This window comes from Urocampus carinirostris, chromosome 3, assembly GCF_059441175.1.
Source record: "Urocampus carinirostris isolate Australia breed hairy pipefish chromosome 3, RoL_Ucar_1.0, whole genome shotgun sequence".
Taxonomy (NCBI): domain Eukaryota; kingdom Metazoa; phylum Chordata; class Actinopteri; order Syngnathiformes; family Syngnathidae; genus Urocampus; species Urocampus carinirostris.
In genome coordinates this window covers 15,388,378-15,406,111 of record NC_142351.1, presented here as the reverse complement: position 1 = coordinate 15,406,111, position 17,734 = coordinate 15,388,378, and the positions used below count along the sequence as shown (strand labels likewise).

General features: G+C 40.8%; 1 protein-coding gene across 1 annotated transcript in view; it reads left to right on the top strand.

Moving 5' to 3' along the window:
* Positions 1-1,016: 1,016 nt before the first annotated feature.
* LOC148368909 (bone morphogenetic protein 7-like) overlaps positions 1,017-17,734 on the top strand; it is a 47,762-nt gene continuing 31,044 nt past the window's right edge. Inside the window, exon 1 of the mRNA XM_088330814.1 lies at positions 1,017-1,661. Coding sequence (XP_088186940.1) covers positions 1,262-1,661 — 400 coding nt within the window. The 5' untranslated portion in view covers positions 1,017-1,261. The remainder of the gene's footprint in view (positions 1,662-17,734) is intronic.

Genomic DNA, 17,734 nt, shown 5'->3' with positions numbered 1-17,734 from the left:
ACAAAAATGTGAACAACGCATTGTAAGAAATACTCCATTCCCTTGGAGTGGTTCAGTCCATTTGAATCACAGCACCACTCTTAAATCCAGCTATGAGCCTTCCTGTGTGGAGTTTGCATGTTCTCCCCGTATTCGCGTAAGTTTCCTCCGGGCACTCCGGTTTCCCCCCACATTCCAAAAAAACATTAATTTCAGGTTAATTGTCCTGTTAATATTGTCCCTAGCTGTGAATGAGCAGATGTATATCTCTTTGTGCCCTGCGCCTGGCTGGCAATCGTTCAGGGTGTCTCCTGCTCGAAGATAGCAGGGATGGGCTCCAGCGACCCTACTGATAATAAGCAGTGCAGATAATGTATGGATGGATGTAATCATAATTGAATTTTACATGTTACATCACGGGCAGCACGGCGGCTAGCGCGTGCACGGCACAGTTTTGAGGTCATGAGATCGAACCCCCTCTGTGGAGTTTGCATGTTCTCCCCGTGCTTGCGTGGGTTTCCGGTTTCCTCCCACATTCCAAAAACATGCATGTCAGGTGAATTGGTCGGTCCAAATTGTCCCTAGGGGTGAATGAGCGAGTGCGTTGTCTGTCTCTGTGTGCCCTGCAACTGGCTGGTAACCAGTTCAGGGTGTCCCCTGCCCACTGCCCGAAGATGGCTGGGATGGGCTCCAGCACCCCCGCGACCCTACTGAGGATAAGCGGTGCAGATAATGGATGGATGGATGGATGTTACATCACTTTAGGTGAAATTAAAAGAAACCTGTTTAACCAGCCAGACACTCTGGGTGCCCAGCACCCCTAATGCTCTGAATCTAAAATCGCCCTTAATAAGACTGTTGGCACACACTTTCATTCAAAAGAAGTGTTTGCAGTATTTTATGATAGGATGCTGCAAAGCCAAATCCCACGCCTTCATTCAGCTGCCGCCCTCTTTATCTTTTTATCCTGCTCCTCCCATCCCAACTTCCCAACTGTCTGCAGTAGTTTTTCACTCGTGGTTAAAGCCGATAGCTTCCGCCGTGCGTGCACTTGTGAGAAGCACGCTAGGAGAATACAATTCCTCAAGTTCAGAGAAGGACCAGCGACAGATGACTGCACCGTGAAGTCATTCAAAGGAGGTTTCGTCGAAGTACATGTGTCGCACAGGAGAAATTCCCTCACCATGAGGGCATCCGATTAACATCGGTTGTCTTAAAGTGGAAGAGAGTTTTGGAGCGTGTGGCAGCAGTGTCAGACTTTTACGCACGACATCGTTTTGCTATGGCGCCGCTTTTGGACAGGCGCGCTCCAGTTTTGCTTTTAATTTGGAGTTACTGTGTCGTTGCCGACACGGCTTTTACTAACTTTTCCGTGGACAACGAGTTCCACTCCAGCTTCATCCACCGCCGGCTGAGAAGCCAGGAGAGACGGGAGATGCAGCGGGAGATCCTCTCTATCCTCGGGCTCCCGCACCGGCCGCGACCACATTTCCACGGCAAGCACAACTCAGCTCCCATGTTCATGTTGGACTTGTACAACGCCATGTCCACGGAGGGGCACGAAGACAGGTACTCTTATCCTTACAGACCCATCTTTACAACGCAAGCACCCCCCATCGCCAGCCTCCAAGACAATAACTTCTTGAATGATGCAGATATGGTCATGAGCTTTGTCAATATTGGTAAGATATCTTCCTTTTTGTTTTCCTTGTGTTAAGTAGTTGAATCCATGCACGTTGTGGTGATGACAAGCAGCAGGCCATCAGTTCAAATTCCACAAGAACGAGTAATGACCTGCAAGTCTGCATGAGCAGCTTGTCATTTAAATCAGTGGTTGGAAACCTATTCTGTACCATGCTTTGACAATATGCGGCAGCATTAAATTTGTTTGTACTTTTTGTAGATCTTTAATAACACCAATTATAACATTTTTGATAATAACAACAATTATACTATTTTCAATAAAAACAACATCGTTAATAATAATAATGAGCTCAAATCAGCCTTATAGGCATGTAGAACATTTATATGTCCTCGTACCCTCACACCAAAATCACATTCATTCATTTTTCAAACCGCTTATTTTTAAGGGTCAGAAAGGTGGTGAGCCCATTGCAGGCATGGTTTTGGAATGTGGGAGGCGACTGGAGTGCCCGTAGGCATAGGGAGAACATGCAAACCCCACACAAGGAAGCCAGTAGCTGGAATCTAACTTATGATCTCTGAACTGTGAAGCAGACATGTCTATAGCAACCCACTTCGGTCGACATAGTAACGTTTTAATGCAAAACTTTTCATGTGCCAAGTATTAAAATCACAAACTCACCAAATGAACCAACTCTGCAAAAATCTTTTTGGTGTGTGTTTTTGACATGGGATCCATGTGTCCTCCAACTCTGTTGCCAAAAGTTTTTCCATAGCAGCAAGTGCATTTAGAATTATTCTAGCATGACGTATCATTTTACATGCTGATTGGCTATGATTCATCCATCACTGTATGTTTTCCGGGTGGGAATTATTGTTTCTAACTTGACTTTGCCCGCCGGTGAGAAACATCCATTCCATCCATCCATTATCTACACCACTTATCCTCAGTCGGGTCGCGGGGGTGCTGGAGCCCATCCCTGCTATCTTTGGGAAATGGGCAGGGGACACCCTGAACTGGTTTTCCAACCAGTCGCAAGGCACAGAGAGACGGACAACCCACGTCCTCATTCAAACCTAGGGACAATTTGGACCGGCCATGTAACCTGACATCCATGTTTTTGGAATGTGGGAGGAAACCGGAGTTCCCGGAGGAAACCCACGCAAGCAAGGGGAGAACATGCAAACTCCACACAGAAAGGTTTAATCTCATGACCTCAGAACCGTGCCGTGCACGCGCTAACCACTGCACTGCCGTGATGCCCACCTGTGCAATCCTCACCTATGTTAATTTAAACGTACCATCACAAAGCCCTGGTTCAAGTTTAGTCTGAAACATACCAGTATCAGTAAAACAATAATAGGTAAAAGAAATAATGAAACTTTTCTTTCCCTGCAGCCTTGTACCAAACTACCCACTACCGGTTAGCGGTCCGGTGGTTGCAACCATTGATTTAAATGACCAGCCTGACTGATTCCATTTCTTCCACCACTTGTTACGTGGAAGACAGCAGCACAGTTTGCGAGCGTCCCTGTGAAAATTGCTGTGCAGCTGCTAGCGTTCAGGTGTTGGCGCTATAGTTGTTGGAGCGAGCTCCACCATGTGTTACGGATCTAAAGAATGAGGGAGTCAGCAACACAGCGAGATCAAAAAGCGCAGCGGCTGTTCCCTTAGGCGTTCCTATGAGCGCCCTGGCGGCTGAACAATGGAATTCATCAGTGAGCCATGCCCATTTTAGTCAAAACTGTTGTGGTGTATAAAGGGACTTTTTTTAGGTTTGTAGTTGCCCTTTTACACTCCTGGTAAGATCATCGTCAAAGTATCTTGGCAGCAGACAGGGAGGTGACACTGGCTTCTCCGCTGCGCTGTGTAATTACAGTGGGAGCTGCTGCATTGTGACTATTTTCGACAGTGCACAACACAGATGGGTTTGACCACAGAGACTAAGAAGGTCCAAAGCCCCGGCAAAGTGTGCGTGTAAGCAAATGCAGCGAGATGAAAAACAAGAAAGTTGCTTTTGGAGTAAAGAGGTGCTTGCTCTTTGATCTGTGCTCCGCAGGCATAATGCATTAGGAGGAAGTCGTAAATTCAAAAGTTAATTCGTAAAAGTCACTTTAAACTTTTAAAACTGACACAAATTCTGTACTCTCTTATATACTGCCTTTATCTTGCTAACAGACTTCTGTTGCCACTTGTGATAGCTTCAGTTTCCTAGCAGCTTGATTAGAAACAGCAGATACACTTTGTTTCTTTGCCTTCATTTGAGTGTAAAGGAGGATCAGATGGATTGTCCATTTCCTCCCCAAATTCCTTCCTTTCCGCATTTGCTCATTGTGGTTTTTATTTTTATTTAGGTCGACAAAGAGTAGAACTAGTGTGGCTTTCATTTAAAACAGGCCCTGGGATTGCTGGAAGTCTCTTGGGCCTCTGTGCCAAGGTGTATTGGCTTACAGTTACCCTCAAACTCCCCTATAGATGACTGCGATTATACAGTACTACTAAAGTCTGTTTAAATACACATACTCGATAACGGAAACCGTCACTGTCATGTGAAAACAACTAATCTCCTAAATGTCTTATATTGAATATATAATTTAAAGAGCAGTCATTTTGTTTATACATCTATCTATCTACCTTGGTCAAATCCCTCAAGAGGGGTGACCAACGGCAAGACAAATATACAAAAACAAAGAAAATAAAGGAAAAAAAGAGAAAAAAAATTAAAATTAAAAAAACATTAAAAAAAACACACAAACATTTTTGGACCATGGTCAACTCAATTGCCCAAACACCCAAACAAGTTAGGCACCTTTGCACCTAAGTTGGTCATGCCTTTGTCCCTCCAGATGAAATATATATATATATTTTCAAACAAGATTAAACATGGCACTCCAGGATGAACACATAAAGACTTTAAACAGTACTTGCAGACTTGCCTTTACTTTTAAGTATACACAATTTGATCTGATATTTGATCTTACTTCTATAAGTCATTTAAGATAATTTTTCTCATGTCTTTGCATCACTTTTTCATTGCACTATTGTTCCAATGCACTTACAACATAGGCTGGTCTCCAAGCACTACCCTCTTATTTTTTTGCCTATTTACCCCAACATTCTTTATTCTTTCTTTATCATTTTTGTCTTTTAAACCTGAGTTACATGTTTGTGTCGTGATTACTGATGCGGGACACTTTAGTCTGCTCCGTTGGCGCCAACAGCTGCGGACGCTGATTGGCTGCTTCCTTCTTTTTTTAAACCCCCGCCTTCCTGTCAACATTTGTCGGATCGTCTGCGAACCTACGCTAAACGCTAGACAAGCTTTTGTGACTCCTGACTCTATCCTGCCCTGTTTTCCATCTGATTCCCGTTGCCGACCTCTTTTCTGGACCCATTTATGTTTTTGCTCCTCCGTCCCCGGCCATCGACCCGTTTTTCCTCGCTCTCGACTTTGCCTTCGCTCGACACGGAAGTGCCACTTCCGCGTTCCCATTGATCTGTTACCCGTGACTGACTATCACCAGATCGTGGGTGCAAGCCCTTTCCTCTTTCTAAATAAAACTGAGTAAAACGAACGCAATTGGGTCCCGTCTCCGTTCCCGGTCCGTGACAGTTTATCCTTGAGTGCCACGTCTAATCTCTTTGTAAACACACGTTATCAATGACAATAAACATAGTTCTAATTATTATTTTATTTTCCCTAAGAAAAATTAAAAATAAAATATAGTAAAAAAAAAAATAAGTATAAGCTTTGTTGATTATTTTCTTGCGTTAACAAAAACAACTGGTAAAAATATAGTAAAATCGATACAATACCCTCATCCTTTTAGATCAGTTTGCTAACTTTAAATCATTTATTTTCTTATTCCTACCCGCACCCCCAAAGAAAAAAAAGAATTAAAAAAAAACTAAAATGGGACATTTATAAAATTAAATACCGTAATTCTTCACCCATTTTTCAAGTTTTTGCAGTCAGCAGTGCAAGAAATTATTTAGGATCAGTTCGCGTGAGAGATCAGCAAGGTTTGGTGCGGCTTGGGGACGGACCTCCCATCCAGGAAGGTCCTCTCGCTGAGTTGCCTCCATTTGAAGGCCAGCTGTGTAAATGGCTTACAGCATACCTTTAGAATGCACTGTGCTATGCACTCAGCCTGGGCCACCCAAACACGTTGTACTTGTCGCAAATGAAGCCAAAAAGCTTAAGCATGAGCTATCTATCCGTAGCAAAAAATTGTCGAAATATTTCCCCATCTAGTAAAATAAAGAAGAACTAAATTCAGTATCTGAATAGAGTCTTCAAAGGTAGTCTTCATTTTATACTAATTTGCCCACAACAGAATTGAATGTGATTGCAGAGTTCTGTGGAAGAATTGCTTCTTAAGTAATTATTAATGATTTCCCTAGGAACAAATTCTAGATGGCAGCAAAATGGGCTAGTGCTGCTATGATGGTGCACTTTAGGTCACATACTCTGCGGCTGTCAAAGATCATTCATACTCAACTTACAATTTCAATGTCAAACTCCGATAGGTTTTACAGAGAAGCTGATATAATAAAGACATTTAGAACTGTAATTTGCAAGCTGTCAAAGTGAAACAGTACCACCAGGTCACCTATGTTTTTGTTAATCATAGCCTTTTATTGAACACATTCATTATAATGATTTAAGTCAGATATTTCCTGGAATAGAAATAGATTAACATACCGTAAATTCCGGACTATAGAGCGCACCTGATTGTAGGCCTTACCCACCACATTTTAAGAGGATAACAGCTTTTGTACTTACACAAGCCACACCTGTACATAAGCCGCATGCACCCACATTAAAACATGTAAAACAATCACAAATATACCCAAACCCGACTTTGAGTCCCACGATTGTAATTGAAAATGAAGTACACGGTCCAAAAACCACAGCCGGCAAAATGAACGTAAAATAATACCGGTACTTAAGGTTTGATGCAGATCTGCAGAGTCTGGGTCCCGTTGAAAATAATCCAAGGAAAAAAAAATTATATTTCCAAAGGTAAGGGTGAGAAAAATATATATCCACTATTGTCCGCTGCGTCCACAAACACGTCTCACCTTACTCCACTTCCCATCAGCCCCTGTTGTATTTGCCCCTCCTTTTTGATTCGCCCGTGGAAAACGTATCAGAATAAATCTCTAAAATAAATACATTACAAAAATATACAGTTGCAAATACATATTATACATGGTTACACATATTTACAAAGAAAGACGGTACACCGAGAGAGCTTTCAAAGCTTTAATAATATTATAACTTTCATCCCAAACCGTGCCTGTGAAGGGTAGCAAAACGCTACTAGCAACACGCTCGCAACACAAGGAAACAGGTCTGGTAAAATAACATATGATGCTTGTAAAAATCCCGGTGAACTGTCCTCATCTTTCTCCTTATAACTGACGTCATTAAAGTCGTCTGGGGAAGAGACGTTGTCATATAGACGTCGTCCGACGCTCCTTTAATAAAAAACATGCTAGCAACAAACTCCCATATATTCCACCGGTCTAAATCTTACCTTTTGTACTAGAGCGCCGCTGGCGGCTGTTAGAAAAATAACATAAATTGGCCGCTTCACTAAATAAGCCGCAGGGTTGAACATTTGGGAAAAAAGTAGCGGCTTATAGTCCGGAATTTACGGTTACCTGAATTTTGAGTGATAAGATGTTTATATTATTCCAGTATGAATGATAAGTAAAAGAAAAAAAATAGCATTCTTGATATGTCATACACATGTTTATTTTTAGCATTGTAAGTATTGTAGATGTATATTTTATTTGTATGCTCCTCCTGTGTAGTATTTGTATAAAAAGCCATTTTTTTTCATTATGAGTGCTGGCATTTTTGAGAAATAGCCCCAGGCTATACATTTTCAGGCTATCATCAAAATATTCTTTGTTTTTGACTGTTTAAGATTCACTCTGCTTTTTTAGTTCAGCTTAATAGAAAGGTCAAACTGGTGTCCAAGAACTTGCTTGAAATCAATATTATCAAAGTGTTCTGAGAGATATGCTACCTAACTGTACAGTCGCTCCTTACTCATGACCATTTGACTTACGATAAACGGTAGATACAAACATTTTTTTCGGGTTGTCAAAAAATATTTGTACATTACTGTACGTTAGATTTTGTATTGTGTGCACCTTTTTCCGAGGACAGGACAGAACTGTAGTGCTTCTTTCCGCCGCTACCCGCGTGTGAGAGGTCACCCAGAATCCACCCGGAAGAAAAACAATCCGCTTCCTCTTCCTAGTTCGTGTGTAAACATTTTATACTGTCTATCCTATGTCTATACTATCTTCAGTGCGCTAAGAACTTTGACATTTATATTATTTAATATGATCTGCATTAATATCTCGTGCATTCATTCAATATGTTTGGTGTAAAATTTAAAGAAGAGGCGAGCCGTTTCTTTTGAAACAAATGTGGAATAAGAAAGCTTGATAGGGTTGAGAAAATGGTCGCAACACTTTTTTCAGTCACGTTTTACCACGGAGGAGGACCTTTTGAAGCTTATCTTCCAAAAGTAATTTACACTTAACTTAATTTATCTTTATAGAGCATTTGTAGTATTTTATGAAATGTTTATTTTTTAGGACAAAACAATACAGGTTACTTATATACACCTTAAACCTACAAAATATAGCACTGGAGCAATTTAAGAACACATTCGACTTACGAACAATTGTCCAATCACATTCGTAAGGAGGGAAATGCCTGTACTAATTTGTGCCCCGGCTAAGAACTACAATAATAATAAAAATAATGCATTTTCAAAATAATTCACGAAATATGCGATTATATACTCCTGCAATATGGCATTGGGCATTGGATTTCCTTTGTTTATTTGTATTTACACAGAACTTTGAGTTGTATTTTTATCGATGCAATATGTCAACAACATATTTTCAACTATTGTTATAACCATAATAGTCTCCTGATGGCATTATGCACAACTAGCCAAAAACTGTATGGTATCATTTTCTGAATTTGTGTCTATACGCATGTTTCGGATGTTTCTTGGTTTGGGCTTGTAGACAAAGAAAAGCAGTTTGTGTGTCTGCTCTCTCAGTAGTTACTTGTTTTTCATAACAACCACAAAAAGTAATAGTTTGTCATCATCATCATCGAATATGTCGTCACCAAATAGTCGTGTCCATTGTGCGGCTGTAATTAAAGGCAGATGTATTTATATATATAAAAAAACTATAATATCTGTTAATAGATAGATAGATAGATAGATAGATAGATACTTTGTTCATCCCCGAAGGGAAATTCACATTTCCAGCAGCATCCCTGAGCTGAGAACAATCGAGAACAAAACAATCGAAAATAACACGGGAGCTGCTGGAGTGGCTGCCATTCGTGACGGCGCCGGAAGAAAAGATTCAATTTGAATCATGTACAAACAAACAAATAATTGAATCATGTACAAACAAACAAACAAACAAACAAAATATTCATGTAGCCTAATGGAACAGAAAAAAAATACATATACAATATTTTAGTACAAAAGTTAGTACTCTGTATGGTGGCAGATGTCTAAAGAACACTTACGAATGTGTCAAATATGGTGGTAAAATTGTAGAGGTCATCAGTGTAATAACAGTGGAAATATGCAAATCAATTCAAAGGTATCTAAAACCAAAGGGACATTTTAAGGCACTTTGAAATGAAGCAGCGTTATCAATGTGCAGTAGTCCACAAAGCTCTTTTCTATGTCTATGTATTGCATATTGTGTCTTTGTCGCTCTGGAAGAGACATGTTCATAATGCCACATGTTACATATCGTATCAATGTTAATTGACTATGTAGCAGCTAGCTTGACTTGAATTACTGCCGGAGTGGCTTCCTTTCGATAATCAATGGCATTTGAGAAAGGCGGCTCGTTCTTGGCATCAATCGTATCCACAATCATTCTTGTCCATGCTTCGTCATTTACGGCTGTTGTACGATTCTCCAAACAATATATACAAATGCTTCCTCATGGCTGGCTGTGTGTCTCATTATTTGTCGCTCAAGACTGTTTTAAAAGAAAATGAATTCCACTAATAAAGTCATAGTTAATCCTTTTTCCCCCCTAGAGCAAAGTGCCAGTTTGTTTTGTTGAATTCATTCTGAAATGATGCTTTTGGTTTGAGTGAGAAATGTGTGGTTTGTCCTCAGTAGGGACCTTGCTCCTGCGTTACAATAGTGATCAGACAGGGCACTACTTGGTCCTGCCACTACATGTGCACACCTAGCACCGACTGCGTTTGATGCTATTGGTGATCGGCATTTTGTGTGGGGTCACTTTTTGGAAGAAAATGGTGCAGCGCCTATGGCTTCAAGCATTTCAAGTATAAGTAGTATTTGATACATTTGGCCCTTTGGTTGCCAAAATCTTCAAGTGTGTGGGCCACAGAGGAATACATTGCACTTCCCTTTTCGTCATCACATCCATTCTGAGTACAAAACACCACGGTACCCATCCATCCATCCATTATCTGCACCGCTTATCCTCAGTAGGGTCACGGGGGTCCTGGAGACCATCCAATTCGCTCGCTGCTTTACACCTAGGGACAATTTGTACCGGCCAAATAACCTGACATGCATGTTTTTAGAATGTGGGAAGAAACCGGAGTGCCCGGAAGAAACCCACACAAGCACGGGGAGAACATGCAAACTCCACACAGGAGGTTCGATCTCATGACCTCAGAACTGTGCTGCACACACGTTAAACACTGCGCCGCCGTGCTACACTGAAATAATTTATGAGGCCTTTCTAGAGGAGAAATTAGTTGATGTTTTCGCTAACACTGTTCATATAATTCAGTGGTCTCCGACTTGCTCTGTACCACAGACCGGTTTAATTGTCTGACAATATTCTCGCAGACCTGCTCAATAATAAGATTAGTAATATTAACAATACAGTGGTACCTCTACTTACGAATGTCTCTACATAAAAAAAAGTTTCAGGTTACGAAGTACCTGATTGGGAAAATATTGCATCTAAGTTGCAAAGGTGTTAAAAATAAAGTGTAGTACGCGCTGCCAATAGGCGCTCCAAGAGTTTCCAGAACGTAGACGAATTGGCTATCGCTTAAAAACTGCCTGGCAACCCAGTGCGCATGCGTGCTCCCAGCATGCTCTTTGTGGCACCATCATATTTCAGAGTTTAGAGACGACGAGAAGGAGGGGTTCCAGCAAGATAGTGGGGCAGAGGATGCAGCCATCATTTAATCAGCTCAAATTAAAGACAATTTCAGCAAAATTCCATGAAGTTTTGGAATTTGTGGAAAGGAATCACCCGGAAAAAGTGTTGACAAGTCACGCTATGTCTGCCTTGCGCATTTCCGACGAAAATAAATTGTGAACCAAAAAGGTCAATAAATTGTTATTATTGTCATGAACCAGGACGGAATCTCGGACCCAATTGTGTTAGTTTCAAAGGAATCTTTATTAGAAAGAGTTGTCGGAACTGGCTTTGGATGCCGGCATCTGTCGGACATCAGCCGCTTCGGACGGAATGGCAGTTCCGTGACAGGTAGGTGGAATCGGTACTGCTTAGCGGGCAGGTCGATGGCCAGGGCGTGTGAGCAGGTCGAAAACGTGGAACGGAAACAGGTCAAAATCAGAAGGCAGGCAAGAATCAAGCAAGAGTAGTCTTTGGTACTTGGTAATCTAGCGAAACACGCAGGAATACAGAAGTACTGTCTGACGTCCTCCTCTGAACGCTGACCGCTTAAGAGGAGAACGTCAGCCAATCAGAGAGCGCGCCAAACGATTGCCCCCAGGTGACTTCACTTTGGCAATCGTGACAATTATTTGATTTAATCTTTGTTTTGTTACATTATGCGCCTCTCGTTTTATGCGTTAATTTAAGTTTAACATGTATTCCTTTCATGTTTCATGCTCTTTTATGATATCCATCCATCCATTATCTGCACCGCTTATACTCAGTAGGGTCGCGGGGGTGCTGGAGCCCATCCCAGCTATCTTCGGGCAGTGGGCAGGGGACACCCTGAACTGGTTGCCAGCCAATTGCCAATTGCAAATAAAGAAAAATCAAAATAAAAAGCATAACCAACTGTACAATTGTTCGGAATCTCTTTTTGTCGTGTGGTCTTTTTTTTTTTTTTATATAATTCACCTGAAATGCATGTTTTTGGAACGTGGGAGGAAACCGGAGTGCCCGGAGGAAACCCACGCAAGCACGGGGAGAACATACAAACTCCGCACAGGAAGTCTGGAGCTGGATTTGAACCCACGACAGGTTCCCATGACATGAACTGTGCCACACAAGCGCTAACCACTGCGCCGCCGTGCTGCCCCTTCTATAAGTCATTTAAGATAATTTTTCTCATGTCTTTGCATCACTTTTTCATTGCACTATTGTTCCAATGCACTTACAACATAGGCTGGTCTCCAAGCACTACCCTCTTATTTTTTTGCATATTTACCCCAATATTCTTTATTCTTTATCATTTTTGTCTTTTAAACCTGAGTTACATGTTTGTGTCGTGATTACTGATGCGGGACACTTTAGTCTGCTCCGTTGGCGCCAACAGCTGTGGACGCTGATTGGCTGCTTCCTTCTTTTTTTAAACCCCCGCCTTCCTGTCAACATTTGTCGGATCGTCTGCGAACCTACGCTAAACGCTAGACAAGCTTTTGTGACTCCTGACTCTATCCTGCCCTGTTTTCCATCTGATTCCCGTTGCCGACCTCTTTTCTGGACCCATTTATGTTTTTGCTCCTCCGTCCCCGGCCATCGACCCGTTTTTCCTCGCTCTCGACTTTGCCTTCGCTCGGCAGGGCACACAGGGACAGACAATTCGCTTGCTCATTCACACTTAGGGACAATTTGGACTGGCCAATTAACCTGACATGAATGTTTTTGGAATGTGGAGTGCCCGGAGGAAACCCATGCAAGCACGGGGAGAACATGCAAACTCCACACAAGAGCTTTGATCTCATGACATCAGAACTGTGCCGCACACGCGCTAACCATTGCCCCGTCGTGCTGCCCTCTTTTATGATAATAAACAAAAATTATACTTTACTTTTGCAGGGCTTGGAACTGATTAGCACGTTTACATTCAAAATGCGTATCTGCTAATAAAGTTTTCAGGTTACGAAGCTCCTCCCAGAACAAGATTACAAAGTTAACACTGTAATAAAATTATTAATACTTTGCTTAAATCCACAGCGTAATCACTTGCCCTCTAGGGATTAAGATGACATAGGAAAAGCTTTCGATTTTATCTATCTGTGAATCGTAAGACCCTCAAGGCTGGAACACGGTCAGGATAGGGACCACGGAATGCAGTGTGTTAAAGACAACTTTGGCTGTGAGTGGCTGGAGGTATTCTTTTAGGTCGCTGGCTGGATCCTTGTTAAACTGGCTCCAGATAACTCTTTTTTGCCTCTTGTCAGCTCGCTGGCTTCTTTCAAACTGGATTGCAGTGTCTCGGACGACCTGGCTTACGGCTCCAGTTTGGTCGGCCCCTTAAAGAGAGTTGTCAGCTCTTGTCTGCCTGAAAAGAACAATACTGTCCGAAAGATGAGTCCTCTACATCTGCCTGCAAAGCCTGTTCAATAAAATGAAATGATCTGCATTTATATAGCGCTTTTCAAGTCAATGACTTCCCAAAGCGCTTTACAATATGCTCCACATTTCCCAATAGCAGCCATGTAAGACGCTAACCTGCTTATTGGGGGTATTAGGGGTTCAGTGTCTTACCCAAGGACACTTCGACATGTAACACGGACGAGCCGGGATTCGAACTGGGATCCCTTGATCCCAAGACGAGCGCTCTACCTCCTGAGCTACTGCCGCCCTGTTCAAAAAAGTACTTGGGCTTTGAATGCGCTACTTGTACTTAATCTATTTCTTTGATTTATGCTATTTTAATTTTATTTTCTATTAAAGTACTTGAATTTGATAATTTTTTTTTATTATTTTTATCTATCATTAAATTAAATGTATATAATTGTTGAGTAGATGGATTTAGATGATTTGACGATCTGATTGAATAGTTGTTTAAAAAAATATAATAAAAAAGGTGTTGCTGCAGTTATTCAGTACTAGAGTTTTCACCAAGTTCTTTTGTACTTTTACTCAAGTAGTTATTTGGATAACTACTCCTGACTTTTACTTAATTAATATCATAAAATATTTTGCTACTCTACCCAACTCTGCTCTTGTGTCATCAGCTGTCAGGAATGCATGCTCCAATCATACCAGAGGTGTGCATTTATTCGTCCTCTCCCCACCTACGTGCCTGTTTCTCCTTGCATTCCTCCGCAGTGGGCTGCACATGGAGCAGAGGTTAATATAGATGTTTCCCACTGTCTGCTGGACAGAGCAGCTGTGCAGAGAAATTCAATCTTTTGGCAGTCCCTCTTTGCGACCTCCTCCATCATGTCTGGCCCTGTCTTTGATTTATCCTGCACGCAAGACCATATGACTCCAAAAGTCTCTACTTTCCTTCCTGTGCAAACACTATTGATTATCAGCACCAGTTGGGTCCCGGGTAGTTTGCTTGTATTTAGTCTCCAAGCATCAGCTCCGGTCCTCACCTCTTGGGTTTAAACCTCCTGTTTTTTCAGACATAAAAAATTTCAACACTTTGTTTTGTGTGTTTTTCCACTCCCCACCGTTTTCTTGCACACATCCACACACTTTCTCTAAACCCCGCACACAATAACCCATGATTTCTCACATTCCTACACTCATAAATACACATATATCTTTCTTGATCCACTCCAACATTCCGATACTGTTTCAACTCGGGGTGGACATTATTGAAAAGTTATCACGATTATTTTGATTGATATTGCAATTATTTTAATGGTTCAGTTCTTTCAATTAAAAAATCACAAATAATCAAAATAGAAAAGAATAGTCTTTATTGTCATTTATAACATTTATATCTGCAACAAAATTAGACGTCACTCTCCAGGATAAATTACATAAACACGTAATATAGACTGAAAATGGAAAAATAAGTTCGGCAACCATATTTACAAGATAGTGCTTCTATACTGACTTTAGTTGTTAAGTGCAATTTCCATTCGTATTAATAGTGCAATGAAAAGTAGTGCATGATTATAATAGTACAATTACAGTAGAGCAATTTAATTCCATAATTAAGCTCTTTTCAATACAACTGGTAAGTTAGTTTGCCCGCTTTGAGACTGGGAGGTCACTGGTTCGCGCCTCGACCGAGACATACCTAATTGGTATAATGTCGATACACCTGACCCGCTACAACGGGTCAGGTGTATCGACATTTCGTTCTGTGTACATTGTTACAAAGAATGACAATACAAAGGAAATTATTATAATTATTATTATTATATATTTTGATCATTGCCATAGATCCATGCATCTTTTTAACTGATTCTTGAGCACCGTCAAGTATGAATGTGTGAGAGTCAAGCCATTGCATTGGATTTCTTTTTAAGTCCTAGTGTTACATTACCCTTATTATCCTTGATTCTCTGATGTGTATGTATAGCCTTGAAATTTAAACTTCAGGAAGATCACTTAAATATAAACAGGGTAGGGTAGGGTTACTTTAACTTGATTACTTTCAATTACTTTTGGATTACTCGCACTAATCACTGCATGGCTCTGTGGCCAGGACCTTGACTCGGCCTCTTGGCTGAGAGCAAGTGTCTCGGCCCCTTGGCTTTGTAGCGTATTATGATTTGACCGATAACGGATAATGGATAATTGATAAAGAATATAGAACAATAAACCTTAGAACCCCCCCTTAATACCAAATATGCTAATAATAATAATAAAATTACTAAATTTTGTGCAGGCTTGGGGAGTAATGGAATACATGGAACGGCAAAAATGATGTTGGCAAGCTGTTTGGATTTATTTTCATTTTGTTTCCGTCGCATTTTATGTTAGTTTTGCCGGATATCAAAGAGATCAAAGCACGAGAGAAGGCTTACCACGTGTTGTGAGTCATAATTTTATTCATATTTAGTTTCTTTTGTCTTTTATTAGCATATTTGGTATTGGAGTAATCCAAAAGTAATTGAAAGTAATCAAGTTAAAGTAACCCTACCCAACCCTGAATATATACCAGCTCAGTAGCCTAGATGGTAAGGCGCCCGCTTTGAGACTGGGAGGTCGGTGGTTCGCGCCCCGGCCGAATCATTCCTAAGACTTAAAAAGTGGTCGGCGGCGCCCTCTGTTGGCTGCGGCTGCATCGGCTCGCTACAACGGGTCAGGTGCAATCGACATTTCGTTCTGTGTACATTGTTACACAGAATGACAATACAAGGAAATTATTATTATTATTATATAAATAACCCTCATTCAGAGCCAGCCATTTGTCTTAGATGTAATTGTTGTGTTGCAGCCGTTTTTCACCAATATGCCAATTAAGTTTGGTGGCTATACAATGAAGCAATCTATCAATTAAAAGATGTAACACTCTATATCCCTCAGAAAAAGTACATCACTACCTTCATGACCATTCATGAGTAAGTAGGCCCACTCTGGACTTTGCTCACGCTATGGAGATGACAATCTTTCGGATTATTGTTCCGCTGTCGGGATGACAATCTCGTGATCTCTTCAAATACGTTGCATGCACTATTATTGCTGAATGAGTTTCCTTTTATCTCATTCATCTTAGAATCTGATTCAGCATATTTGGTTGATGTCACCAATGTTTTTCTCTAACTGGACCCAGTTCAGGTGTTGTCTACGAAAGAACAGGCGGCGAGGATGTGTGCATGCTCCTAAAACCATAAAGGCTGGCCAGCTGTGGTCAGTACGGCTAAACAACCCCATCCTTTCTGCGATTGCATAACTGTGGACTTTCTCGTAGTGTCCTCCTTGGCTTAAAAACTGACATTAAGAAGAATATCAGTGTTTTGGCGGTATGGGATTTTGCTGAACACAGTAGCTGGGTTTGGCCATTTTCCTTTCATCAACACGCATACCCATCAGAAGTGGGGTTTGCGAATAATCTGATTACAAGGGTAGACAGGAAGTGACGTCAAATTGCAAATAGTCCTCGTTTTGGCATTTCTTCTTTTCATTAAGGGATGATTTCATTCATGTTACGCAACCAAATGAACGAAGAACCATGTTTGTTTCTTCCTTGCTTATATTCCATTACTGCGTCTCGTGTAATAATAAACTTATAATTTCCAGGAGAAATCAACTAACACACGTAAGGCTTTTTTAACAAGTAATCCAAAGTTTGCATGTATCATTTGTTTCCGTACACTAAATCGACAGTTCTTTATGGTTCCAAAATATAATAATCGAGGAACTGTAGGTGCCCAATAATGCACACAAGTTAACTAATTAAATGAATGGATATGCATGCAAATAAAAAAGACTAACCCTACCATTTCAATCAGACACTTTATGATGGAAACAAGACCAAAATCAGATTTCATGACATTGTATACATAATTCTTTGCATAATATTGTCTGCCGGTCCGGAGCCTTGGCTCTGAAAATGTTGGTCTACTAGTGATCCCAAGAGCCAAGAAGAGCTCCGCAGGTTCGAGAGCCTTCGCCATTCAGGCCTCGGTACTCTGGAATGCTCTTCCCCCTGAGATTCGATCTGCAACCTCAGTGGAAATGTTTAAATCTAAGCTTAAAACACACTTCTATTCTAAAGCATATGAATAACCTATATTTTATGTTGACAACATCAGAGGATGGTGTCATAATAGTCTGTAATAATCGTTTGCAATAGTCTTTGATCTGTGCAGCTCTTTGAGACTCTTTGTGATTAAGGGCTATACAAATACACATGACTTGACTTGACTTACTTCACTTCAAGTAAAGTCAATTTAAAGAAATAAAGATATAGTTTTCAAATGAACAACAAAATTAAAACTATATTTAACAATTACTAGTGTGTATGCATGTTTTTTGTTTTTCAGAATCAGTATTGTGCGAATGTTATTCCTGAACCAATTTATAAGCATCGTTGTCTTTTTTGTCCTGCCCCTTCTGTGGTGTATAATTCATACTCCCTGTGAATTAGGAAAAATAATTCTGCCTGTTCCTGTCCATTTTGACATCTTAACTTGTGTGCATGGCACACACCAT